The following is a 27,727-nucleotide window of genomic DNA, read 5'->3' on the forward strand; positions in this document are numbered from 1 at the left end:
TTCAACAACATTACTGGGGAGTTGATTCCAGACCCTCACAATTCTCTGTGTAAAAAAGTGCCTCCTATTTTCTGTTCTGGATGCCCCTTTGTCTAATCTCCATTTGTGACCCCTGGTCCTTGTTTCTTTTTTCAGGCTGAAAAAGTCTCTGAAAAGTCATATAACCATCTAGACGAATTGCTGGATTGTTTTAACTAAAAAAAAAAAAAACCCAAAACCTGTCGAGTTACAGATTAAATTTTGGTACAGGGCGCAGATTTTGACAAAAAAAACACGCTGTTAACATCTAATGTTTACGTTTTTTTTTTTTAAACAAACAAACTAGCATCTGGTGTATCCGGGTCTGGTATGTTTTTTATTAATCAGCTGATTAGTAATCATTGTGAGGGTGCATGCTGCTAGAAACATTTAGAAATTAAACAAGAACCCCTATTTTTTTTACACACACACACACACACAAAATACAATTCAAAGCAAGACCCTTGCTATCCTGGATGTACTTGGATCGATTTCCCAATGCTATCCCCATCCACCGTTTTGATCTTTCTGGGAACCCGTTGTTTGGCGGTTTCCTAGCAACAAAGCAAACTATTATTGCGCTTGCATGTTTCTAAGGCAACAAAGTAACTGTGTTTTGGCGAAACAAGCTGGGAATTTGTTAGTGACATTAAGGTAAGTTTGTAAAATAATAATAATAATAATAATAATAATAATACGGACTCTGCTAATATAAAGTATACCTTAAATTAAAAAGTAGTGTTTTGTAATAGACTTCGTAGAAATACACGACGAGAATCAACATCTGTGTAAACAATAAGTATCGTCGCTGTTTAAGAATACAGTTGCTATAATTTTATATTTAAATAATATCGTTCAACACCAAACAAACTAGGCAGGATAATTAAAAAAAAAAGTATCTTTGTAAATGCAATTCTGAATTCTCAAATCATAGTACCGGTATACATGTATTTTTTGATGTAATTCCAGTTTTAGCATTAATTTGTTCTACTTAATAATATAGTAAGAACACGACGTTGGCGAACCTAAGCTGGACTTGAAATATTCTAATTACAGAAAAAGAAAACGAATTTGCTTCATAACATTAATATCGTGGCTGCACATATCTCTCTGTTTTAACAGCAGCCACTGCTTTACATCTGAATTCGCTCTACAGATATTCCTTGACAAAATCTTCTACCTCCAACAATTGTAATTTGTGTTTTGAAAACAAGTTTGACTTTGGGATATGGCCTCCAGTTCAATGTATTGCAGACCACATTAGTGAAGAGAATACAGCACATAATTAATTTGTTAAGGCCCATGATATTTGCAGTTAGGATTTTAACAGATCAAGGGAATTATCCTACAGTCAAGCCTTTCTACAGATCACACAGTGTTATTATTATAATACTTAATAGTATAGTTGAGCCTAAAGGTTTTATCCCTTTTGAATTGTGCTTTTCTGTACCTGTAGGACCAATCAGAAGCTGCTGTCATGGGGGCTGCTCTGTCAAGGGCAGCTCAGTGGACTACAGCTGGTTCTGGGACTGGCAAATTGGAAATCACCCCCTTGAATGAGTCCTTACTGAAAGAGATTATTAAATATGTGGAAAACTTCAGCGCCAGACATCCTCAAGAGGCAGCACTGGTTTTTAAGGAACCTATTGAATGGACAACAACTTTAGAGCCTTCTGCTTTTGGACCAGATTATGAAATAAGGTATGTTGGATGCAATTCAAGATGTTTCTCATTGGTGTCATCAGGAAACAACCAGGTCTGATTGTTCATGTTCCTGCCTACATATCATTTCTACAATATACTTAATTTAGGGTAGTTGTGTATATTTGGGTCTGTTTGCCACATTGCTTAATCTACTTGCTTTTTTCACCAAAAGGTTTAAAGTACAGATGTGACTTCACTTTCTCATTCACTGCCTGATTATGCTTAATTAAATATGAGCTGAACATAATTTCTAAGGGTGCTCAAGTGCAATGATTTGTCTAATGTAATCACTGTGTGGTCTATGGCTACTGGAATCTACCTCAGTAACTGTAACTGTTGAAAATAAATACTGTACATAAATTACAACCTTTTTTCCATTCTATTTTATAGTAAGTCCACAGTAAATTCAAAAGAAACTGTCAAAGATGGACAACCCTTGTTACATCTTTCTTCACACACCATTCAAGTTTACTGTTTTAGTCAGCTGTCCAACATTTTACAGTTGGCCCAAGACAAAAAGTTGAAGGAAGTGCGGGCATGCCTTGAAGGTCAGTCAGTTCACAATAGTTTCACAACAAATGCAATTTAAACTCATATATGAAGATACACAGAAAATATTGGTGAAATACAACAGCATTTCATAAATAATACAATAAAAAAATGTATCTTGAAATTTCTTGTATGTTTTCTCTTGCCTTTAATCAGGCGTGCTTCAGTCTTGTTCCAAGTTTTAATGAAGAAGCTTGATATTTGTGGTTATGATAATGCTGACTACCATTTTACAGTATGACTTACCACAATGTTTAGTTTATTTACATAAGCAAGAAAATAATACTAAACAAACATCTACAGTGTACATAATGCAGCATTTTTTTACTGGTAATGTCTATAAATTTACAGACATTTAGTGCTGCTTTTTTATATTTACAGTGGAGTATTGTGATTATCAGTCAAATCTTACCACAGTGCAACATTTTATAAAGGACAGGTTGTTAACCAGTTTGCTAGTTTTATGGCTATTAATATATTTTTCTTTGTTATGTATATCAAGCAAATAGAGACCCTGTAGCAAAAATTCTTGGACCAAGCTTTGCTACAGTAGAAGGAGAGGATACCTCAATGTTGCGTCTCTTGGACAAAGTGAAAGATGATGGTGAAGGTCATGAAGCAGAACTGAAAATGAAAATGTTACTCCTCCTTCAGCAACTGGATATGCAGCTGCTTAATAATTCCTTGAAGCAAACGTCACAGTATGTGGTTCACCCCTTATTTAGTTCTTGTATTATTCAGAAGAAAATACAGGATTTAATTGGAATAGATTATTAGAGAACGCACTGTACTAAATACATTATTTAACTGATATGAGTTGTAATTTATTAATAGATTTTAAATTGATTGTTGCAGAGAAGTACGTTTTACCCCTGTCACAGTTAAGAATGATGTGGAATTGCTGAAACGCTTCTGTGGTGAAGGAGAGAAGATGGTGTTGAAGTCTGTTGAATACACATCAGGTTTGAGTTATATTCACATTCTTCTGTTTGGAAGAAATTCCTGCTATTAAACACTGTATATTTAAAATGTGTGCATTCTGTTTGCAGAAATATGGGAGGCATTACATGTCAGATCACAATGTGTTGAAAGATAAATAAATTACCATTTACATGTCATTCCTAGTACATGCATTCATTCTAATGCATCTAATGTCCACAATCTATGAAAATTGTGTAAAGAGATAATAAAATATGGCCTCATGTGCACAGTAAATCTCAAAGCTCACAACACATTTTGCACCCGAAGTGTGATATCAAATGAAAATAACTGGTCCAAACTGACTAATGACCAAGGATATGTGGATAAAAATATGAAAGCAACCAGGTTTATGTTGAACAAGATATAGCTGGAATACGTACAACATACTTTTTTTTAACAGTGTTCAGTAGCACTTTAATGTTAAATTAAAAAAAAAAAAATAGTAACACATCTTACATTTTACCTTCAGTTGCTTGTTACTGCAAAGTTGACATGTTTATTTATATTTGTAAACCTATGCAATAAAGGCAGTAGACTAAACTGTGCCATTTACACTTAAACTTTCACAAAAAATATTTAGAAACTGAGAAACTAACATTCAGAAATTATGTAATTGAAATTTACATTGCAAATATTATGGTAAGGTATTATTTCAGTGTTTCAATTATTATTTTTTTAATATAAAGTAACTGAAAATGATTAAACATTTCTTTTAGATTATGAATTTTCAAATGGATGTCGTGCTGCACCATGGAGGCAGGTTCATGGAGAAATTTGTTATCTATTAATTAAACCCATTGACACTGATCCCTTGTATATCACCTGCAGTACGGCTGGAGTATTTCTTAATGGGGTGAGTAACAGTAATGAACTGGAAATGAAAGAGGTCAAATTACCATCTAGTGTTTGAATACAAGAGTTCATTTATCTTGTTATAGGATTTATTTTTGATGTATAAATAATTCTGTTGTGGCTCCAAGATCCAAATCTTTTTCAGTAGGGTTTCGAGAGATGTTTCCTGAGCATTATTTTGGAATCTCCATCGGGGTTATGGCTATTTCTTCAATAACATGCTTCAAACTCCAGAAAAAAAAAAAAAGTTTGTCTTGCTTAAAATACTTATGAAACAATTATCCAAGAAGATTTCTAAGCGAATACACGACTGAGAGATTGCATGGGGGTTGTTTATAAAGTTTCCCATATAATGGTGGTCTTCCCAGCAATGGGATCCCTAATGCAGGGTTGCTCAAGGGTAAACCACATTGCTATACCAACAATCTAGATGTACAATTTTTGGTACTTAAGCACCTAGTATATATTTATCTATTGCACAACTCTTTTTTGTGACTATATTCAACCCTATCATATGTTGAGATGTGCAGTGTCTTTTTCTTGTATTTATGGACCATTTTCTACACCGCTATATTCAGAACAAAAAATAAATAAATAGATGACGAGCATACAGATGTTTTGAACATACTGCCAAAATCTTGGGATTGTAGCTATTACCTGTTTAGTTTAGACACAGATTGTGGATTTTATTTTTAATACAGAGCCGTATAAGCATTGCATGTGATATGAACCAGAACTATGTTAATTAATTCTCTGAAGTTTTATAGTGGGCCTTTAATGACTTATTCCAAATAAATAGGTAAGCACATTTGTCAGCTGTCACAAATCTTGGCAATATGAAAGTATACACAACCGTTAAAATGCCTGAATATCCATATTTATTTGCAACACTAATTGAATTCATTACTAATCATTGTTATACAGTTATATAGTCAAATTAACACCCTCTATAGGCCAAGAGAAAGGGACATTTTTTATTTCTGAGATTTGCTTTGTGAGAAAACTAGAGTCTTCACCATTCATAAAATGTTTAATTTCCACAGCATTAGAATGAAGTAGGCTATATGTTCTGATTTTATTATAATTATTTTTTGAGGGGTAGCTTTTGTGTCATGTGATATTAGGACCAAACAAAGCAGTTTACAAACACTGGCTTGTTTTAGCAATTTCTTTTATCTGGGACCTTTTCTCTACATTTTCAATGAAATAAAAATATAACCTGAATGCAGGAAACATTTGACACACCCCTGGGAACACTGCTGTGAATAGCAACAGAACAAAAGTCAACAATCAGATGTTACTTTCAGTGTATAGGGCTTATGTATACTGTGCCATATAGTAGTGCCCGATAGTCCTGTTTTTAAGCAATTGCAATGGTAAAGGCAGATATTCTGAGTTAACAGTACAACTGACAACAACAATGCCAGAAGAAGCAGTTCCATAGTTCTAATATCTTGTTACAATGCAATGTCACACAAACAAGTATGTTTTTATTATTATTTTTAGAAATAGGGTCAGTGTTTTAATGTTATGTTAGTCTTTCAATATAATATTTTTGCTATTTCTGTATTTGTTATTGTTCTTTCAGGGTACGGAAAAGGAAAGTGAGGAAATTGACTATGAAAGAAAAAGTGAAGTGTATAAAGATCTTGTCACACTTCTGAAAAACAAGTCTCCACATTTTGCAGAAAACATCACTAAGCAGGTATGCTTGTACTTAGAACAATTCTTTACTGTACATATAAAAAAAATACTATATGTTGATTTATTGCTGCAATGGGAAAAACACATACCAGTAAACCCAAGTATTTTCAAAAGTATAGATGATTATTGATACACTAGATACAATTGTATCTGATTAAAGTGATGTACCCTATTGTAAAAGTAGACATTTATTTTAGTTTTAAATACATACATTTAGTTTAGCAGCTTCTGCCACATCTATGACCCTTTAGGTTATTGAATTAATTATTTTCATTTAAACAATATTGTAAATATTTTTTAAATTAATTTCTTCTTTTTGTTTTCAAAGAAAACATAGTTTTCATATGTCACACCATTCAAGGCAGGCAAACTAGCTGAAAAAAGCAATGCAAGTATGTAGCTAAGCATTTCAGTTTAAGAGCAGACACATTTAGACATTCAGGGGTATTATTAAACACATTCAGTACATTGTAGGTTAATGTGAAGGTCATTATAAACTCCACCATGATACATTCTACTTTGTATTATGATTGATGCAATCTGTTATTAATAAGATTGACATCATAGATGTTGTGAACTAGGGTGAATAACTGCATCAATAAAGTCCAGCTGTCATCTTTGTTTCCATTTTCTAATATATACTTTCACTTTCTATTGCCATAATATTTGAATAGTTTACTTCTGAAAAATAACTTTTTAAAACATTTTAAATTAACAAAACAAATCACATATAAAATTAGTCCACATGCATGTAGGTGCAATAAATCTAAATAGTTCAAAATGTATGTATGTATTTGGTGAGATCAGCTTGTCAAACATACTGATATTTTATGTTTCTTGTTTAAATTACAACAAAATACTCTGCAACAATACCCTTTGACACCCTGTAACACTACATGGTGACATTTATTCCTCAGACTGGTACAATATACATTATGTCATTGTTTACTAAAATTTTGGTTGATGTCCTTTAAATGTGTCACAGCTTCTCAAAGGGCTAACACCTGCATTTGGGTGTAGGGAAGCTGTTGGCTTGGTTGTGAGATTGGAGTACCTTCAGTTTTTTTGCGCTTGTGTAGGGATTGCTGCAGTGAAGGAAAGTAATTGGGGCGGGGGTGGGAATAATTTGAATAATAAGAAACCTAACGGTTTCCGCACTAGAAAAACCATTCGGCCCACCAATGCATGTCCGGTTCCCAGTAGTTGCTTGATCTCAGAACTACGTCTAGTTGGGTCTTAAAGGATCCCAGTGATTCACTATCAACAACATGTCCAGGTAACCCATTCCATGCCCTCACCACTCTCTGTGAAGTGTCTCCTCCCCTCTGTCCTGTCTATCTACACTTAATTTCCTCTGGTCCTGGTTTCTGTGCTGTGCTTAAAATATTGTCTTGGGGCTTATGGGGAAAGCAAAGTGTGTACAGTAAAAAGAAGCTAGCTAATGATGGGAAATTTACATGCAGCCATGTAATCATTCCTGCGGTAACTGAAAAATTGAACCAAATTACCAAAAACGTTTTAAAGTTTCAAGTTCAAAATGTTATGAACATTTATTTTTTCAATAATAAATACGATTGGCAGCCAGTAGTTGCGGGTAGGTTTGGCCTTTACAGCCTTCAAAAAAATCAAATACTGTTGGATAAAATAGCACTGAAGGTGGTTATAAAGGAATACATGAGGAAAAGCTCTGTTTATTAGGATAGGCACCAGTCCCAGAACACACTGTTTAAAAGAAGAATCCAGGCTTAGTCTGCTTTTATAGTTTAATGACCCCTACTGTTAGAAAAACTGATGTCCTGAACATAACCATCTCAGAATGATGGGCAAAGCCTTTGGAGATTTTAGAAGGAGATCAGCTGCACTAAATTATAAAAATGGAAACATACTCTCTATGCATTGTTTTTGTTTGAACAGTGTTTTTTTCTTGGTTTATCCGTCATGCTGAAAGTCAGCTCCACAGCCAGCATAACATTATTTTTGATTGTTTTCTTGACATGTTAGGATTTGAAAGTAAAACTTTTTTTTATGTACATTGTAGAACATAGTAGCCACACAAGTATTTTTTAATCATTCCTGTGCCTTAAACAAGCAGTTTAAAAAAACATTTTAGGAAAATTATTTTATTATCAATGTTTCCCTTGAAAACATCTTGTTTTATTTTGCAGCAATTTTATTTTCCTAGGAAAATGTATTAAAAAAAGTTAACCTTTCTGACATTTTGCTATGTCTCATTGCAACCTGAATTCGGTAGAAGCATGAAACTAATTTTAAGCATTTAGACCATACTAATCTCTTTGTAATTGTCTCCAAATGTAATCTTGCATGTCAAAAATGCTCTGTGCTAAACAGTTCATTCTCTATTCCCTTATTTCAACACTAGATACATGACTAGTGTGGTTTCAAATAGGCTTGAACTTGCTCGATGACATCCAAAGATAACAGAAAGAAATATCTAAAACTAAACTGCTGTTTCCAGTGCAAGCAGGCAGTGATCTTTTCCTACTTTTATTGGATTACACATTTAGTTGTAACCTTTTAGTTGCCAAAAAAGACTATGCATAGAAAACTGTTGCAGGCAAACTGTTCACTTTCAGTCATTGTTTTTGTTCATTTGATGCAATTCTCAGAGCCGCTGTGGTTGTATGTAAACAAGGAGAGAAAACTGATATATTTAATGAAGGGAAATTGTGATTAAATAGTGATGTGCGTGCACGTTTGGGAGAATTACTTGTGTAAATTGCATTTGTGGCCGAAAAAAACAGCCAAAGAGAGGGATAGAGTAATTCTCATTTACTTGTGTAAATGAAGAAATACATCGGAAAATCCATGCCCAGTTTCGCATGGAAACCCGCATTTCATGTGTAAGTGTTAATGAGTGTCTTTATCCTTAACTATAAATAGTTACTGTGGATTCCAAGACAGCAGAAAGTAGTGGCTGATGGACGATTTTGTGGTTAGCAGTGGTGTAGTTTACCTTAATGATAATGCAGGCAAGTTTTGTCTGGCCTGTCATGATGTATATCTCTTGTGGGTTTACTGTTCTGTATAAAACCACTTACCGTGAACTGCATTATGCCCTTGATATAGTATTAAAGCAGCTGTTTGAGAAAACCCTTGCTGTAAAAACTTCGCTAAAGTTAAACGCGAAGAGCAAGTGAGCTGCTTACTAAATGTCTGTAATTGAATTCCCTTACTTTTGATCCTAGCTATGTCCAAAGACAACGCGTGTCCACTCTCCACTCAAAACCTCTGGAGCATGGAGGAAACCCAGGCATTAATAAGTATAGTTGGTGACATGGCTGTGTTGAGCAGTGTTGCCATATGTGGAAGATGTGTGGCACAGAGCTTTACAATCTGCCGGTTTGCAGCTATGGTGATCTGCAATACCTGTGTTGGTCAGTTTAATTTTATACCCCCCAGTTAATTTTGAATTAATGAGTTGTAAGATAAATTGGTTGAAACTGGTTTCAATACTAACGACATGCCACATTAAAAGACATTATTAACCAACCAGGCATGAGCTATTTTGCATTATTACAGAAGCGTGTATACACCCATGTACCAGTTCTCTTCGCATGGAAAACACATTTTCACAACATTTCACTAGTAATCTTCAAAAACAGCATGAGTACTTTACGCATAGCAAATTTACATATCAACCACCACCTATAAGAACATAAGAACATAAGAAAGTTTACAAACGAGAGGAGGCCATTCGGCCCATCTTGCTCGTTTGGTTGTTAGTAGCTTATTGATCCCAAAATCTCATCAAGCAGCTTCTTGAAGGATCCCAGGGTGTAAGCTTCAACAACATTACTGGGGAGTTGATTCCAGACCCTCACAATTCTCTGTGTAAAAAAGTGTCTCCTATTTTCTGTTCTGAATGCCCCTTTTTCTAAACTCCATTTGTGACCCCTGGTCCTTGTTTCTTTTTTCAGGCTGAAAAAGTCCCTTGGGTCGACACTGTCAATACCTTTTAGAATTTTGAATGCTTGAATTAGGTCGCCACGTAGTCTTCTTTGTTCAAGACTGAACAGATTCAATTCTTTTAGCCTGTCTGCATATGACATGCCTTTTAAGCCCGGAATAATTCTGGTCGCTCTTCTTTGCACTCTTTCTAGAGCAGCAATATCTTTTTTATAGCGAGGTGACCAGAACTGCACACAATATTCAAGATGAGGTCTTACAAGTGCACTGTACAGTTTTAACATTACTTCCCTTGATTTAAATTCAACACTTTTCACAATGTATCCGAGCATCTTGTTAGCCTTTTTTATAGCTTCCCCACATTGCCTAGATGAAGACATTTCTGAGTCAACAAAAACTCCTAGGTCTTTTTCATAGATTCCTTCTCCAATTTCAATATCTCCCATATGATATTTATAATGTACATTTTTATTTCCTGCGTGCAGTACCTTACACTTTTCTCTATTAAATGTCATTTGCCATGTGTCTGCCCAGTTCTGAATCTTGTCTAGATCATTTTGAATGACCTTTGCTGCTGCAACAGTGTTTGCCACTCCTCCTACTTTTGTGTCGTCTGCAAATTTAACAAGTTTGCTTACTATACCAGAATCTAAATCATTAATGTAGATTAGGAATAGCAGAGGACCTAATACTGATCCCTGTGGTACACCACTGGTTACCACACTCCATTCTGAGGTTTTTCCTCTAATCAGTACTTTCTGTTTTCTACATGTTAACCACTCCCTAATCCATGTACATGCGTTTCCTTGAATCCCAACTGCGTTCAGTTTGAGAATTAATCTTTTGTGCGGGACTTTGTCAAAAGCTTTCTGGAAATCTAAATAAACCATGTCATATGCTTTGCAATTATCCATTATCGATGTTGCATCCTCAAAAAAATCAAGCAAGTTAGTTAGGCACGATCTCCCTTTCCTAAAACCATGTTGACTGTCTCCCAGTACCCTGTTACCATATAGGTAATTTTCCATTTTGGATCTTATTATAGTTTCCATAAGTTTGCATATAATAGAAGTCAGGCTTACTGGTCTGTAGTTACCTGGTTCAGTTTTGTTTCCCTTTTTGTGGATCGGTATTACGTTTGCAATTTTCCAGTCTGTCGGTACCACCCCTGTGTCAAGAGACTGCTGCATGATCTTGGTTAGCGGTTTGTAAATTACTTCTTTCATTTCTTTGAGTACTACTGGGAGGATCTCATCCGGCCCAGGGGATTTGTTTATTTTAAGAGCTCCTAGTCCCTTTAACACTTCTGCCTCAGTTATGCTAAAGTTATTTAAAACTGGATAGGAACTGGATGACATGTGGGGCATGTTGTCAGTATCTTCCTTTGTAAAAACTTGTGAAAAGTAATCATTTAACATATTTGCTATTTTTTTTTCTTCCTCTACGATTTTGCCATTTGTATCTCTTAAACATTTAATCTCCTCTTTGAATGTTCGCTTGCTGTTGTAATATTGGAAAAACATTTTGGAATTGGTTTTAGCTCCCTTAGCAATGTTCATTTCTATTTCTCTCTTGGCCTTTCTAACTTCCTTTTTGACTTGCGTTTGCAGTTCTGTGTACTCTTTCTGCGTACTTTCTTTTTGGTCCTTTTTTAATGCTCTGTAAAGTGCCTTTTTTCGCTGAATATTTTTTTTAATTGATCTATTAAACCATTTTGGCAATTTAGTTTTACATTTAGATTTGTCTACTTTAGGGATGTAATTGTTTTGCGCCTCTAGTACTACATTTTTGAAGAACAACCATCCTTCTTCTGTGGGTGTTTTCTCTATTTTACTCCAATCTACTTCTGTTAGTCTCTGTTTCATACCTTCATAGTTTGCTTTTCTAAAATTGTAAACCTTAGCTTTAGTCTTTACTTTTGGGGATTTAAAAAACACTTCAAATGAGACCATGTTGTGGTCTGAGTTTGCCAGTGGTTCTCTGACCTCTGTTTTAGTTATTCTATCTTCGTTATTTGAAAAGACTAAATCAAGGCATGCCTCCCCTCTAGTGGGTGCCTTCACAAATTGTGTTAGGAAGCAGTCATTTGTCATTTCCACCATTTCTATTTCATCCTTCGCGCTACCCACCGGGTTTTCCCATTTTATTTGGGGGAAGTTGAAATCCCCCATTAGTATGGCTTCTCCTTTGCTACACGCATTTCTAATGTCATTGTATAACAGATTATTGTGCTCACCGTCTGAATCTGGCGGTCTATAGCATGCTCCTATTATTATGCCTTTTGAATTTTTGTCTGTTATTCTGACCCATATTGATTCGGTTTTATTTTCTTTGTCCAGGTTTAACACCTGGGCTTCAAGACTGTTTCTTATGTATAGCGCTACCCCTCCTCCTCTTCTGTCCTGCCTGTCTTTCCTATACAGTGTATACCCACAAATATTATATTCGTCCCCATCACTCTCAGATAACCACATTTCTGTAACACCTATCACATCATAGTTACCTGTTAGTGCAGTAGCTTCAAGTTCTAGAATTTTGTTTCTGATACTTCTAGCATTTAGATAAATACATTTAATGGTTGTCTTACCTGAGTTGTTGTTCTTGTTTTGATGCGGTCTCCCTTCTGTTTTTTTGTTGATTTCTCCCCCCTTCCTTTCTAGTTTAAATGCTTCCGAACCTGCTCGAGGATCTTTTCTCCGAGTAGACTAGTTCCCTTGTTATTTAAATGCAGTCCATCCCGTCTATACAGATAGTCCTCGTTGTAGAATGTGGTCCAATGATCAAGATAGGTGAAGCCTTCCCGTGTGCCTATCCCCTCGATTTGCATGGCATCGGGTGAAAAGCCTGGTTTACTCGAGTAAAATAAACAGAGCAAATGAAAACACAAAAAAGCACTTTACACAAGACATTTTTCTCAAGCACATGTCAGGGCACTCAACTATTGGACAATTTTGTTGTGAATAATTTACTTTATGAAAGGCATTTGATTTGCAGCACTGGAGACTGAAATACAATGCTATTGAATCACAGACCAGGTAAAGTGGCCCTACTTTGCCCGTCAAGCCTGTCAGTGGAGGGGGCTGCTTATTAGGGAAGGGATGTGAACAATTCAGTCTCGATGTCCATTCAATCCATGGTCTCTACAATGTTCCCAATTCCCATCTCCAGTTGTGTTGAATTGTGCAGTGTTTTTTTCTGGTTGCTGATTGCTAACTTGAGACCAAACTCCTCTAACATGTGACATACAGTAACCATTTTTAAACATAGGTCCCCAGAAAGGTCATAAACGACAGGAGGCCATTCGACCCATCTTGCTTGTTTGGTTGTTAGTAGTTTATTGATCCAAGAATCTCATCAAGCAGCATCTTGAAGGATCCCAGGGTGTCCGCTTCAACAACATTACTGGGGAATTGGTTCCAGACTCTCACAATTGTCTGTGTAAAAAAGTGCCTCCAACTTTCTGTTTTGAATGCCCCTTTATCTAATTGTGACCCCTGGTTCTTGTTTCTTTTTTCAGGTCAAAAAAGTCCCCTCTGTCGACATTGTCAATATCTTCAAGAATTTTCAATGCTTGAGGCTGATCGCTGCATAGTCGTCTTTGTTCAAGACTGAATAGATTCAAATATTTTAGCCTGTCTGCATCTGACATGCCGTTTAAACTAGGAATAATTCTGGTTGCTCTTCTTTACACTCTTTCTAGAGCAGCAATATCCTTTTTGTAGCGAGGTGACCAGAACTGCACACAATATTCTAGATGAGGTCTTACTAATGCATTGTAAAGTTTTAACATTACGTCCCTTGATTTAAATTGATAAAGCCTGTGACAGCTTCTGTACTCCTGCTATAATTTGTATGTTGAACTTTCTGAATCAAGAACTGGTAACTTGATGCAGCTATGGGCTATATTTTCTTCTGTTTTGTAAAGGAGAAAATGTAATGTTAACAAAATGAGAAAAAAATGGTCAACCTAAGAAGGCATAAGAGACCTAGGTTTTTGGGAATATTTTTTTACCATTAGTAAGGTTTTTTCTACTTTAAGAAAAAGTTAATTACAGGCTGTAGTAAACAGTCTGGAAGTCTAACCTTGTGAGTTTTAAACATTTAAGATCTGGGATTCTCCTTAACTGGGTGTGATGCACCAACTTTCCTCCTTATTTCTTGCCTGTGCCATGGGTGGTGAGCCAACCGAAACATTATGTTATAATGTACTTTACTGTTTTTGGTGACATACTTCAGATACTGTAGGACATTGCCACTATTATTTCTTCTTTGTGGCCAAATTAATATGGATTTTGGCTGTAGAGGGAGGCTTTTAACACTTGCCACGCACAGCTGATTTTCTCATTGAACAGCAACATTTTGGTGTCCAGAATATTGATTTATAAAACATTTTTGTGTATGAAAAGGTTATATTTTGGACTGGGCTGTTTTTAATTTATGTCACAGTTTAAAGCGATTTTTAAGATTCTATAGTCACGCTAGCTTTAGACGGCAAATGTTACAGTCTTTTCTCACACTTTTAACACTTTGACATTTTACATTGAAAAAAACAAAACATTTAAGCTAGTTTGCCCTTAATGTATATGGGATTACGACATTGGCTTTACTATAGATCTACAACTTTTCCATTACTACCTCTATTCATATTAGTGGCTTTTCTTGCACTCTGTTGTGCCAGGCCCATGAGTTGTGCATATGTAGAAATACTGTCAGGTTTTCTAATAAACATTAAAGTTTAAATTGGTCACAGCTTACTTCAATTCAATTCACTATACATAAGGTCAAGGCTGTCTTGATATAGTTATATCACTAAATGGCATAGCACCAGTTGATTTCTCTATATCTTTCACTGCCAGGAGTCCTAAAAACTCTCCAAAACTCTTCAGCCCAAGTTCTCATCCATTCCAAAATGTATACTTTACGGTATACTAATTATACAAATGGTTGTCAGCAAGATGCTAGTTATGACTTCAATTTTACACAACCAGTTTTGCGACGGCATTAAGGCTATAGCGCAGAGCGGCCTTAAAATTGGTCCGTATGTATCATGACGCTTTTGACAAGTTAAGGCCATGTTAGCACAGCCAAAATTCACTCTGCTGTGCAATGCGCTCCGCCACTTATTAGCCATGCATTTCAAGGCGTGTCAAGCCGTAATGATATGCATGGGCAAATTGTAGATGGGGCTCATCTGTAAATTAAGTCTGTGATATTAAAATGAAATTTATGAAGCGGCAGAACAGCTGATAGGAAAGAGCATTATGGCAGCAGTCATAACATATTTCTTACGACTGAGAGTGCAGGCTCCTAACCTTCCTGAACAGCCCACTAGCAGAGGGGGAGTACTGAGAAGAAGGAGAGTTTTTAGGGGTCCGCATTACCCTTTTTGATGTCCATTAGGATGAAGTTATAACGCGATACCGGCTATTTAATTTTGTACAAATGTTTGTATTCATTGTATAATAAACTTGGTTAATTAAGTTAGCCTTTTCATTAGGTATAGTTGGTTTTATCTATCATATTATAATAATAACACTATGTAACACAACTTTTGTTCCTGGGTAGTAAGTGTTATTTGCTAATTGCTTATGCCTCAAAAGTATAGAAAATGGCTATTATTCCCCACAAACTTTGCTTTTGTGACCAGGACAGTGATATTTCAAAATATCACTATTTCCAATGGGAAAACAAAATGGCTGTCTTTTCGTTCACATAAAGTCAGAAAAAAAAACAACATATGAATCCAAATTAACAGTATTATTACTAAAGTAATACAAAAATGACTACAAAAGATTTAGAAATGAGTAGTTTTTCGAGATTTACGATTATACTGTATTTACAGTATAATCGTAAATTTCGAAAAACTACTTACTTCTAAATCTTTTGTAGTCATTTTGAAATTTTGATATTTTGAAATATCACTGTCCTGGTCACAAAAGCAAAGTCTGTGGGGAATAATAGCCATTTTCTATACTTTTGAGGCATAAGCAATTAGGAAATAACACTTACTACCCAGGAACAAAAAAAAAAAAAAAAATTGTTGCACGGTGTAATATAATATAATGTTAAGACACTTAGTCACCATGGGTTATTTCTGCCTTTCCAGATGAGCTACCTTGGCTTTGGTTGGTTAAAACCTGTACATTTTATTTAAAACACAGGTTAGCCCATTTTGAACAGTCATTCCTGCCTCTCCAAATGACCTACCTATTTTTCAATTGAGGTAGCCCATTTATTGGGGAGGCGCTATTTTTCAGATTAGTCTGTTAGTCTGTGCTACTGGTAGCCCATTTTGAGCACTGGCACAGCGCATTTAAGCATTTAAATGTGCCTGTTTAGGCTGTGCCTCATTAATATTGTGCCAGTTAATACATTCGGGATGGGGTAAAATTTGGTGCTGTGTCGGTCGATCTTGATACATGTCAGAGCTGCTCACGTTATTTAATGCAGAATTATGCCACATAATTAATTTAGAGCTTACCTTTGAGTGTGGTTAAAAATATTTTATTACAATATGAGAGTGGTATTGTTCTTTTTATTGTTAGAATGGTGTGTTTGCTTTGCAGTATTGTTTTGATAAAAAGAGGCTTAGTTTCTGCTTCTGGAAAACTTGCCATGTTTCCCTCAAAAAGGGATAGAGAAGCAACATGTCAGATGTCGAAATGGAAAATGTGCTATACTTGAAATGGTCAGAAAAAACCTGTAGAACTTTTATTTTTACAACCTAAGCCTATATAATTTTATAACCATTATTTATTATAATATATCATTTTTTTAACTTTTGAGTAAGTGTTGCAACACAACTGTTTTTTTTTTTTTTTTCTTGTTTTGAACAGGATTTTGCAATTTATGAAGAACCTCCATCGACTCAAAAGACCCAACATGTGGAACTGGTTGATACTGAGGAACAAGGCCAAACCCAAAGGTCTTACGAGAATCAAGAAAAGAATGTGCATGAGAAGATGAGACAACAGCCTACAAAGAACAAGCCAACCCCCCCAAAAAAATTGGAACCATCTTTAAAGTGGAAGAATCTTTATTTAACTTCTTCCCAAGAGTAGGTAATCCTTTAACTTGTATAGTTAAATTAGTTTAAATGTTGTATTGTTTATAGATAAAAATCTGCATTTCTGCATGATAGGCGCACGGTAAAAAAACTATTTTGGAAATACGTAAGTGCCACTTTAGTTGTGTGTACTGCTTAATGAGTATTCTGTCTGGTCCAGTGAAAAGGGCGTAATCATTAATGTCTTACTGGTTTGTTGAAGCCATTAAATAAATAAGCCACCGTTTAGTTTGGTGTTCTAACATTAACATTATTGCTAGCTATGAAATTTACTGTTGTTGTGCTTATCTTTGTTTTGTGCATGTTTCATTATTTTGCTGATGTAATTTTTAGTCGCTAACTTGCCATCCAAACACCCCAGTTTTCTTTACTATTTATAACAAACTTTGCAGTAAACTGCAGTCTTTTCCTCTGGCGTAATTTCTTGGTGCATCAAAAAAGGTTTCCTGGAGAAACTGTATTTTTCTCAGAGCTCAGTGTGTTCTGTCCAGACCAGAGTGACGGGCACAGCTATGCAAGATCACATCCAGTTTGATAACAGCTACAAGATGTATTACTATTGTTGAATCATTTGTTTCAAGTTTTAGTTTAAATAGCACTTTAATATAGTATTTTTTTCCATATATATTGGGTAGTTTAATGTCATTATTATAGATTGTTAGCTCGACATGCAAGTAGATTTTATTTTTATTTTATTAGATTGTAGATTTTTTTTTGTTCATTGCATTCAAGCTTAAAAAGTGTTTCAATTTATTTGTAAACTACATTGTGGCCTATGATTTTATGTAGCTTACACTTATGCTTAAAATATTTTTCCTATTTCTTCATGTGGTTTATTGTGTGAATATTTCTTTTAAAATGTAGAGATGGAGTAATCATGAGCTATAGTTTTTAAGACGTTTCACATTGTTTTAGTTTTGTTTTGGATTGAATTTCACCCACTCCCTCCTGTAAATCAACATGGTCAGCTGCTATCGTCAGTGAATAACGTTAATTGTGGCCACTTACATGTAACCAGTGGGTCCTCATAATTGCAAAAATAAGAACGTGAAATAACATGAAAGAGAGCATGTACTGGTTAAAATATAAATATATTGTATTATAGCTAAATCAATTTGAAAAGTCTATGAGGCGTGGAGTGTATGAGAAGAGTTTGGTAACAATTTGTGCAAAATGAAGCCAGTTAGTGTTCACCATGCAGTTTTACAGACACGACGGACAGACACGATCAAGCAAAATTGTGAAAGAGAAAGGCTGATTTGATAGTACAGTTATGTTTCAATCAAAAAACAATGTTGTATTTACTGCTAGGAGTTCAAATTGCCCTTCCTGTTGGGCATAACAGTTTTTTAAGGCTTAACTGTCCTCATCGTAACAGAGGCGAAAAGATCAAAATTGTAATATTGTATAATGGCAACTTACTGCAGAAGCATATATGCAATACTAAAACCCCTTTATATATATATATATATACACACACACACACACCCGTAGTTGGTTTTAGATGTGTTTACTTTGCGAGAGCTGAGTGTTATATAATCGTTTTAATGTTCAAACTGAATCCAAAAAGCAGTGCAATGTTTCAGTACGAGAAAACGTGTACACAGTGCTGTTAAACATTTTTTGTTAAACTATCAGGCCTATAATTATTTCCTTTAAACATATCAGTATAATGTAGGTACACCACACACGTTTTTAGAATTAAGATCTGTTGGGGTTTTAATAATTTTACAATTTAAATGTTTTTTTTTAGGGAAAAAAAAGAAAATTCCACAATTATAAAGACTGGCAAACCCGATAAAAAAACTGCAGCAAAGGGAAGGATCTCTCCTCGGAGTCCAGAATTTAAAAACAAGGCACAGTTTTCTTATGCACATTTACCAAGAAGACCTTCAGCACGAAAAACGTAAGTTTGTCGGGTGGGCTAGGCTATTTAGATCAGCTTTGTTTGTGAATTTCTTATGAACTGTAATTTGTATATGTTTTTTAATTATTTAATATGATTTTAAATGTTATTTTCATATTTAAGAAGGCTGTTTATTCTTTCAACACCACAACAAACAGAGGACCAGTAAACTAATATACTCATGTGTATATCTATGCCTGTGACATGGTAGCATCATGGCCCGGATGTTACTTGGCAGGGAGAGAGACTGAAACACAGCAAGCTTGCAGTTTAAGTGCAAATGCACTGTTTTAATTAAACAAGTAAGACGGTACGAACACTACACAAAACACATTTAACGAAACAAACGGCACAAGAGCCAAAACAAAAGGTTATACAACAACTCAGGAATGTAAACACAGGACGGGACAGCACAGCACGGAACACACCTTCACCTCTAACACCAACATGAATTCTAAATTCACACCTGTGATCACCCTCTTTATTTATACACCTGTGGCTGGAGCCAACCCAATATTCCCCACACAAGCACACGCTTCTATTGAGCAGGGCTTTTGTCCTGCCACAATGCTCTATACATATTTTTCCGTTTAACACACTGAAACTATAATAAGTTATCCTTGGGTAGTTTTTGTGTTAGTTGTTATACTGAAGCGTTCAAACTGTACATTACTGTGTAAAATGACTTGCTGGTAACATTGCCTAGGTCTGAAATATAGATGATTTAAAACCTAAAATTAAGTCAAATGTGTGTCCTTCTATTTGTTAAATAAGTAAGACTCCTGGGGCTAGAGATGAAGATTTCAGTGAGAGTTCTTCAGAGAGTGAAGAAGATGAAGACCAGCCTGATCGGCGTCAGGAGTCAAACACAGACTTACCTTCGGAATACTGGCAAATTCAGAAGTTGGTCAAGTACTTAAAGGTAAGAGTACAACTTGTTTCAATAAGAAGTATGTGTTTATGATGAGTTGATGTTGATTTAACATGTAATATATGTGCTCATAGTCTGTTGAAAAACTTCTTTTTTTTATGTGTGCCTTTAATGAATATAAAACTTAATTCAAAATGCCTATAATAGAATTTGAATTACTGACACCATAGAGTATTATACAGGATTACACTTTGTCCAGGATCTTGAGAATTATACTTCCATGAAATTATAAATGTGATGTCCTCTTATAGTTATTAATAAGTATGGCTTTAACAGCAAAGGAATTAAGGAAATTACAAATACTAATAAGAATTGCATTACATTCAAGTGTTTGCTTTCACTGTCTAAAGCTGAAGGGTCTTTAAAAAAACAGGTTTAGAACCGTTTGGTATATCTTAATTAATATTTCATAAACCGGTGCTGTTCTTGATTTGAGAAATAATGTCTGTAAAAATTGTGCCACTCCATTCTTACTTTTAAAAGAAAATTGATTCCCAGAAATATCTGTTTTGCTATGACTTTTATTGGAACAGTAATTAGCAAAGTTGAGTGCAGCAGACCAAGCCCAGGTTGTGTTTATATAAGTATTTGAATGATTTAGTTGGCAGTGAAAATAAATAATGTAGAAGTGGCATAATTTAATATACAAGATATTTCAGTTTAATTCAGCACAGTGTATATCATTACATTTTGTTTAATGGGGTGGTTAGTCAGTCTGTTACTTGGCTTTCTTCTTTGAAAAATGGGACAATTTAATTGCATGTGGAGAGCAGAATACATTGGGAGTGCCAGGTACAGTGGAGATGCAGTTGCAACATACATATGTCAGAATGTTAGAGGAACATTGTATTGATCATGTGTTCTTGACCATGCATATGGAGTTTATTAATTGGTCATGAAAAAAATTACACTCTGTGTCACACTGGGTTAGCATCTTTTCACTGCTTTTGTTCCCGCATATATACATGATAAATTAACTTTAGAGACTGCCAGAAAAGCAGTGTGTATGAGAGGGAGAAATCCGAGTTCAAGTGTTGGCAGATCAAAAAGGGTTGGACCAATGTGGAATGAGATTGTATTGCTACTAGTTTGGCCAGGTGGGTTCATTTACAAAGAATGACTGACAATTTTGTATAAAAATATTATACTGTAATGTTCTCTCCAGTTCTAAATAATGACACTAGAGTGTAGTTGATCTTACACACCAGGAACAGTTTTGCTATGCAGTGCAGGAAGACTGAATGTAGCAAGGCCATGTGCTCCCTGGTTTTGTCACAGTTGAAACCTCCCTATGATGTCACCCAAAAAATATTTGTTTGTAATAATCAGGTCTTAAATAAAATGATTTATGCTCTTAAATTTGGACTAATAATTGCTCTATAACATGATCTCTTTGGAAAGCACGGAAAGTGATAAGGGTTCAATACATTGTTCTTTTACGGCCACTAAAACGGAAATTACAGGTGACAATTGCAATTGTTTATTCTCAAATGTGTTATGCTCATTTACAAACAACTGTACACATTTCCCTGAATTAATTTAGAGAATGCTTTTATTTGTAGACATTTTTGAAAAGTGTTCATTGGCAACAGAGGGCTTGAACATATGCAGCACACCTGAAATGTAACCATTTATAGCACACACGCTCATGGACCAAGCATTATACTTTCCATATTATTTAATTGGCATTGATATTTGGATAACCACAGGGTATTTGTTTTACAAGCAGAAACTAATTAGCAAGCATTAGATATATGGCAACAAAACAGTGTTTCATAGAACTTGCTTTAACCAATTATTATACACTCCTTTTTCTAAACAAATTCATTGGAACTGGCTCTAAAGTCAAGCAGTAAAAAAATGCACTATTTTCACCAATATGATTAATAATAAAATGTAATTATACCTTCAGACTTTTCATAACTTCTTTAACTGAAAGTTATATTTGCGCCCCTGCAGTTTAACCGCTGGTGCTTACTGCAGCTATATGTTTAATTTATGCTACATGCACCATTGCTGTGGCTTGCAGATGTTTGGCAATACAGTAGGATTTCTATTATATTTGAAAAGATAAATAAGAGGGCTAATTATTTTAATAAAAGGAATTCGCTCATTAGATATTTTAATACGGCAGGGAGGGGGTTAATATCCTCCCTGCCAAAAACGTGCACATGCTCATTTTTTGTTAATTTTTTAATTATGTTGATTGTTAATTATCTACTGCACCAGGGGGTGGCATTGGAAATTAGAACCGGGGGCGGGGTATTTAAGAGGGGTAGTCGGTCTGCACAGGGCTGCTGAGTAGAAGGAAGCAGAAGGTGCACTGTTTCCGAGTATTCGTATTAATAAACCTTTGTTGTTATATTTGTTTATGTTGCAGGTAAACAGCATAGCCATCCTGTGAGCTAGTCAGGAACCTGCAACAAATGTTTAGTATTTTAGTGTTTAGTGCAATAAGGAGCTACTTGTTTGTTTTGTTTGGTTTATTTTTGTAATTAAAAGTGTGTGTCAGCACTATTTCTTTCAAATCCTGTGTGTGGGTCGAGATTTGGAAGGGAAAAGAACCCGAGCGAGCCTGTGTGGCGAGTCCGGCTATTACTAAGTGCCCTTCTGACTTTACACACACACACACACACACACACACAAAAAAATTGATCTGAAAGATTTGAATACCGCTGCTCAAGTGGAGCAGAATAAAAAGTGGAGACTGGCACTGGGACTACCGGAGCTGGACTAACAGAGCTGGAGCTGCTGCTCCAGAAATGGGAGCAGGCACGAGAAGCCCCGCTGTCTCCAGCACTTGAGGGCGAAGCCCCGCAATCTCCCGCACCAGAGGAACTGGTGCTGTGCCCAGAGCCAGAGGAAGTGGAGCCAGGGCTATTTACAGATCCAAGGGCTTCAGACAAGGGGGAGGAGCTGAGATCTGTACTGCCACCACAGCCTCAACCTCCACCCCTGAGAACTCATCCACCGCAAAACGCTGCAGTCCAGCCACCTGTACTCCCGGACACCCTGCCAGAGTGCCCGGACCTCAAGCCGCTGGACTTAGAGATCAGGCCAGGACACCATCAGGCACAGTCACTCGCCTAGTCCCTTGCTCCGCTTCCCCTGAAGCCCCAGACGTCACGTCGTGGTGGACAGACATTGCTTGGGCTCCCCCTGCCTGTTACTGTGCTCTCCCTAGCGGCTCAGAGGTCGCTCCACCTGGAACAAGCCTCAAGCCTCTGCCTGTTGCTGCTCCCGCCAGCTCACCGGCCGGCACACCTGTTGCCCCTGTCACCTTGTTTGAATCCTTCGTCACTGGGTCGCTGTCCCTGGCCTGAAGAGCTGGAGGGAACAGCCCATTATCAAGCCCACCCAAAGGATCGGGAGAAGATGGAACCCTATGGGCTTGAGGGTGGGTGGTTGTGTTTTAGGGAGGGGGGTAACCTTGGAATGGCCGATCAGTGCTATGCACTTAAGGGGAAGGATGTACATGGCAGGGAGGGGGTTAATATTGTTCTTGCTAAAAACATGTGCGTATGCACGTTTTTCGGGGGGGGAGGGGGGCATTGTAAATTATAACCGGATGCAGGGTATTTAAGAGGTGAAGTCGGTCTGCATGGGGCTGCTGAGTAGAAGGAAGCAGAAGGTGTGCTCTGTTTCTGAGCAGTTGTATTAATTAAACCTGTGTGGTTATTTTTGCTTATGTTGCAGGCAAATGGTGCAGCCGTCCTGCAAGCTAGTCAGAAACCTGCAACGAATGTTTAGTCAGTGCTCCAAAGGAGCTAGGTGTTTGTTTTGTTTTGTTTTGTTTATTTTTGTAATCAAAAGTGCGCATCAGCACTATTCTTTGAAATCCTGTGTGTGGGTCATGATTCGGAAGGGAAAAGAACCCAAGCGAGCCTGTGTGCGAGTCCGGCTGTTAAAATATGTACTTAAAACTTAAACTTAATACTATAAAACATCTATCACACATTTGCTGATGCTTCTGAAGCTGAAGAAAATATATATTTTTTCTATTGAAGTTGAAATAACAAGTATATTTTATGTGTGGGCAGTGGCAACTATTTGTGTAACTAAAGCTCCTTTTACACTGGCATGCTCTACCCGGGTCGGAACCTAACCTGGTCAAGACCTGGTGTCATGCGGGCGGCTACATGATTTCACACTGCTTTTGATAAAGCAGGGTTGTTGATCTGGGTGACAGATACAAGTAAACAATACCCGTATCAATGCCCCGGAAGCAGCTTTTGGATTGAAATGTCTGGCTAAATGTTGATTAAAAGAGCAAATGTTTCTTCATCCCTGTTGCAATCTGGCTCATGGTGTGTCTCAAGCAACAAACATATGACTAAACACAATAAACAGAAACGTTACTTGTGGAAGTAAAACCTTCACGCAGGTTGGCTGCATTGGCTTGTGAGTGGCCATCGTGCATTTTGTCTCATTCAACCTGGGTTAAAGCGTGTCAACCCACATCCTGAGGTGAGTCATTGGGACCCAGGTACGTGGTTTTACACTTCATGGGAGTGTGACCTGGGTAGCCAGAACCCGGGTCCGGAGCTGAATAGAAGTGCCAGTGTGAAAGGGGCTTAAGAGGCATACAATTATTGGCTATTTTTATAACGACTTTTGGCAACCAAAATGGAACTTTCTTTTTCTAGAATTTTGATGTTATCATACCGTCATTGTACTACACTTTTCTAGATTTTGGAAATATATTTTCCAGTATAAATGAACACCTGGAAGGGGTAGACCAGTTTGGTTCATTTAACATTGTTCTATGTGCCAAAATACGTCAATTTCCAAGGACAAACTGAAGAATAATCATCTTCCTGACACAAAAATACACTTCCTTATCTACTGTAATCCAATTGTACATTTTCAAGAACTGCTTATCCCACAACTTAAGAACGATTAACACAAGGACCGATGAAACGTGTTATAACAAAGGGCACAGAGCTGCATCAGTGCTTCCCTGCAATTTTCAAAAGTACATTCTCTGTTTTAGAAATATAAATTCAAACACAGTATAAAGTCGAAATTGAAAAAAACACTGAAATCTCAGCAGTATGTCGAAAACCCTGCGTGATGAACCGAAGATTTCAGATTTTGATTCATCGGTCAATAAGACCTTCTTCCAGTCTTCAGTAGTCCACTGGTGGTGCTTCATGGCCCAGGCAAGCCTCTTTTTCTTATTTTGCCATCTTAGCAATGGTCTTCTTACTGCCACTCGACCTGTCAAACCTGCAGCTCAAAGTCTTCTCTTCACAGTTGAAACTGAGACTTGCTTACTTTGACCATGTCCTGTGAGCCGCCTATCATGCAAGCTGTTGACTCTCACAAACTTGTCTTCTGATTCTGTTGTGGCTTTGGGTCTGCCAGACCTCTTCCAGTCAGAGTTTCCTCCAGTTTCCAAGTGCATTTTGATGGTGTAGGAAACTGTACTCACTGACACCTTGGCTTTCTTTGCAATTTCTCAAAAGGAAAGACCTACACTTTTAAGGGTTATAATGACCTACACTCATAATGGTCTGTCTGTCTTCCTTTGTTAATTGCCTTTTTCTCGCCATTATGATAGCAATATACTACTTCCTGCAGTACAATACTGTCCAAATAATGCTTAAGAGGGTGTAGTAACACTGCTTTTATACAGACAGAGGGTTTGTAAGTAATTACCAAAAGTTGGGACACCTGTAGGAATTGTTAGAATCAACTTTCAAGGCTTAATTTACTTCCATTGCTGCAGAACAGCTGTAAGTTGTTAACCCATTACTTGTTCCCTGAAAAAGGCCTTTTTGTATAACTCTGAAATGTACATTATTTTTCAATTTTTGGTAACCTAAACTTTTTTTTTTTAACCTCTGGCAGTTTACTTCTTACCTTTGTACCATTTCAGTTTATTCACTGGACTTGAACTGCTTAAATTTCAATAAAAACTGGAAAAATGGGGGTGTTCTAAAACTTTTGACCGGTAGTGTATATAATCAGGATGGACGGCACTTAAATAAAAAGGGAACCAATCTACTTGGAGAAAGGAGCCTCAAAGAGTTTCAGAAGCATTTAAACTAGAAAGGAAGGAGGGAGAAATCAACAAAATAACAGAAAGGTGTCGTAATATGTGTCCCAATATCTTTCCCCAAAACTGAAAACAGTCACAGTGTCCAACATTGCCAGATAGAACTGCTTTAAACAATCGGTAATGATATTAAAATGTGGTTCCAGAATAAAACATTTTATATAGGTTACTATGCAAAATAAAAAATATGCAAAATAATAGAAATTAAGGGGTAAAAATAGCAATACTGCCACTGTTATAACATCTAGTTATACTTGGCCAAGAACTGCAAGGAGAAGGTGTAGTAGTTATGCATCAATCAGAGGGTGTTTGTTAGTTAGTTTAATGTGAAAAATAGTGTTAAAAGCACTGTATTCAAAGAAGCATGCTGTGTATAATCTTTATTAACCTCTGTGGATGAAGCACATGCAACGTATGTATTGCATATAGTAGATTATTTATTCATTTAAGTTTTTAGATCCAGCCCAAACTAATTATATTTTTTCCATCAAGCATTTTGTTAAGTTCTTGGCAGGGTTCAAAGACAATGTGATCAAGCCTATAAAACCAGTCTACGGAACAAATAAAACTAGAAATAAAAGTATTAGCAGCAGGTTTAAATGGATTAAAAAATGTAAACAATGTACATTTGTATAACATTAACATTATGTATAACATTACATTATCAAGTTAGCATGCATATGTGTAGTATATAAATAACAGCTGGTATTGAGTGTATCAGAAGACTTTAATGCAGAGACTTTTAGATGATGTCATAAACTGAGCAGATTTGAAATCATTCAAACCGTAAAATTGTGTTACTACGACATAACACATTGACAAGCCCGTTGGTATTATACAAACAATACGGAATTTCCTTTTTAAAATATTGTACAAGCAAATGAGAATTTGTTTTTGGAAACTTTTTTTTTTATTATTATTATTATTATTATTATTATTATTATTATTATTATTATTATAGTTTTTTTTAAAAAGTTAAAAAAATATGTATTTAATTGGCTGACTGGTGACTGTAGTGAAGCAACGTTATTTTTTTATTGTTCTCCTTGCTACGGCATCCAATGGTGTGTGTGCTCTCTATGTGAATGCAATAAAGTATTTAGTTCAGTGCCTTGTACAGATCTGTGAAATATATTTTTTCAGGTATATAAATATCAATTTTTCCATGTACAATTTTGTGGTGACGAAAGTTGTGAAAACAATGGTAATGTAACTGGTATTATTGAACTGAAAGTGTTTTTTACATTTGCAAATGCAGTGATTCCTGTTTGCAGACAGTTCACGTACACACCAATTTATTTTACAAGCCAAAAAGTGAAATTGAAACTTATAATGTGAATTGCAGATGTGTGTACAGTAGCTTTATTTCTAGATCCCATAAAATAATAATTTGGGTGGGATGGAGGGTCAAGGATAGCAATCGTAATTCCTTAGGCTATCTGATCATTTGTTTTCATTATTTTAAGTAGGAAGATGTGTAATCCATTCATCTTTAAAGGGGGTGTTGCCATCATGCACGTATATACTATTTAGAGCGTAACATGCCAATATGGCCACTGCAATTCTGTATATGATATAGTACAGTATATATGATATAGATTAATGTATTTATTTGTAATCCTGGGAGACAAATACCATAGAAGCGCTGACAGTTATATCTCAATCTTCCTACATAAAACAAGAGAATGAGTCATATAAGTAAAAGTGCATAACCAGTACAAAAATTGATATTCTTCATAAACAATGTCAGGCAAATATTTGCCATAGTGCAAAAAATATTTCCAATTACATCCCATGCCCCATATATTAGTCCACAAAGGCACTATTTTAATACCCTTTCAGTGCATTAACGGTACTTTTGTTTTCATGCATGATACAGGTGACTCGCTTTACAAAAGTATTTGGGCTGTCTGCCTCACAAATACATTAGTAATGGGCTGTTTTTGAGCACTTGCGAAGATTTATAGTTTCCCTCATACTTTCCTTCATTTGTAATCTGTGATATTTAAAGATATTTTTCCTCAGGAT

The 27,727-nt window shown here is 36.1% G+C and overlaps 1 protein-coding gene across 1 annotated transcript in view; it reads left to right on the forward strand.

Moving 5' to 3' along the window:
* The first annotated feature begins 588 nt into the window (after positions 1-588).
* Positions 589-27,727, forward strand: part of LOC121311704 (outer dynein arm-docking complex subunit 2-like) — a 70,561-nt gene continuing 43,422 nt past the window's right edge. The window contains exons 1-10 of the mRNA XM_041243986.1: positions 589-672; positions 1,475-1,719; positions 2,113-2,270; positions 2,774-2,972; positions 3,127-3,233; positions 3,969-4,105; positions 5,693-5,809; positions 16,572-16,792; positions 18,555-18,707; positions 19,482-19,629. Of these exons, the coding sequence (XP_041099920.1) occupies positions 1,496-1,719; positions 2,113-2,270; positions 2,774-2,972; positions 3,127-3,233; positions 3,969-4,105; positions 5,693-5,809; positions 16,572-16,792; positions 18,555-18,707; positions 19,482-19,629 (1,464 nt within the window). The 5' untranslated portion in view covers positions 589-672; positions 1,475-1,495. The remainder of the gene's footprint in view (positions 673-1,474; positions 1,720-2,112; positions 2,271-2,773; positions 2,973-3,126; positions 3,234-3,968; positions 4,106-5,692; positions 5,810-16,571; positions 16,793-18,554; positions 18,708-19,481; positions 19,630-27,727) is intronic.

Source organism: Polyodon spathula, chromosome 3 (genome assembly GCF_017654505.1).
Source record: "Polyodon spathula isolate WHYD16114869_AA chromosome 3, ASM1765450v1, whole genome shotgun sequence".
Lineage (NCBI taxonomy): Eukaryota > Metazoa > Chordata > Actinopteri > Acipenseriformes > Polyodontidae > Polyodon > Polyodon spathula.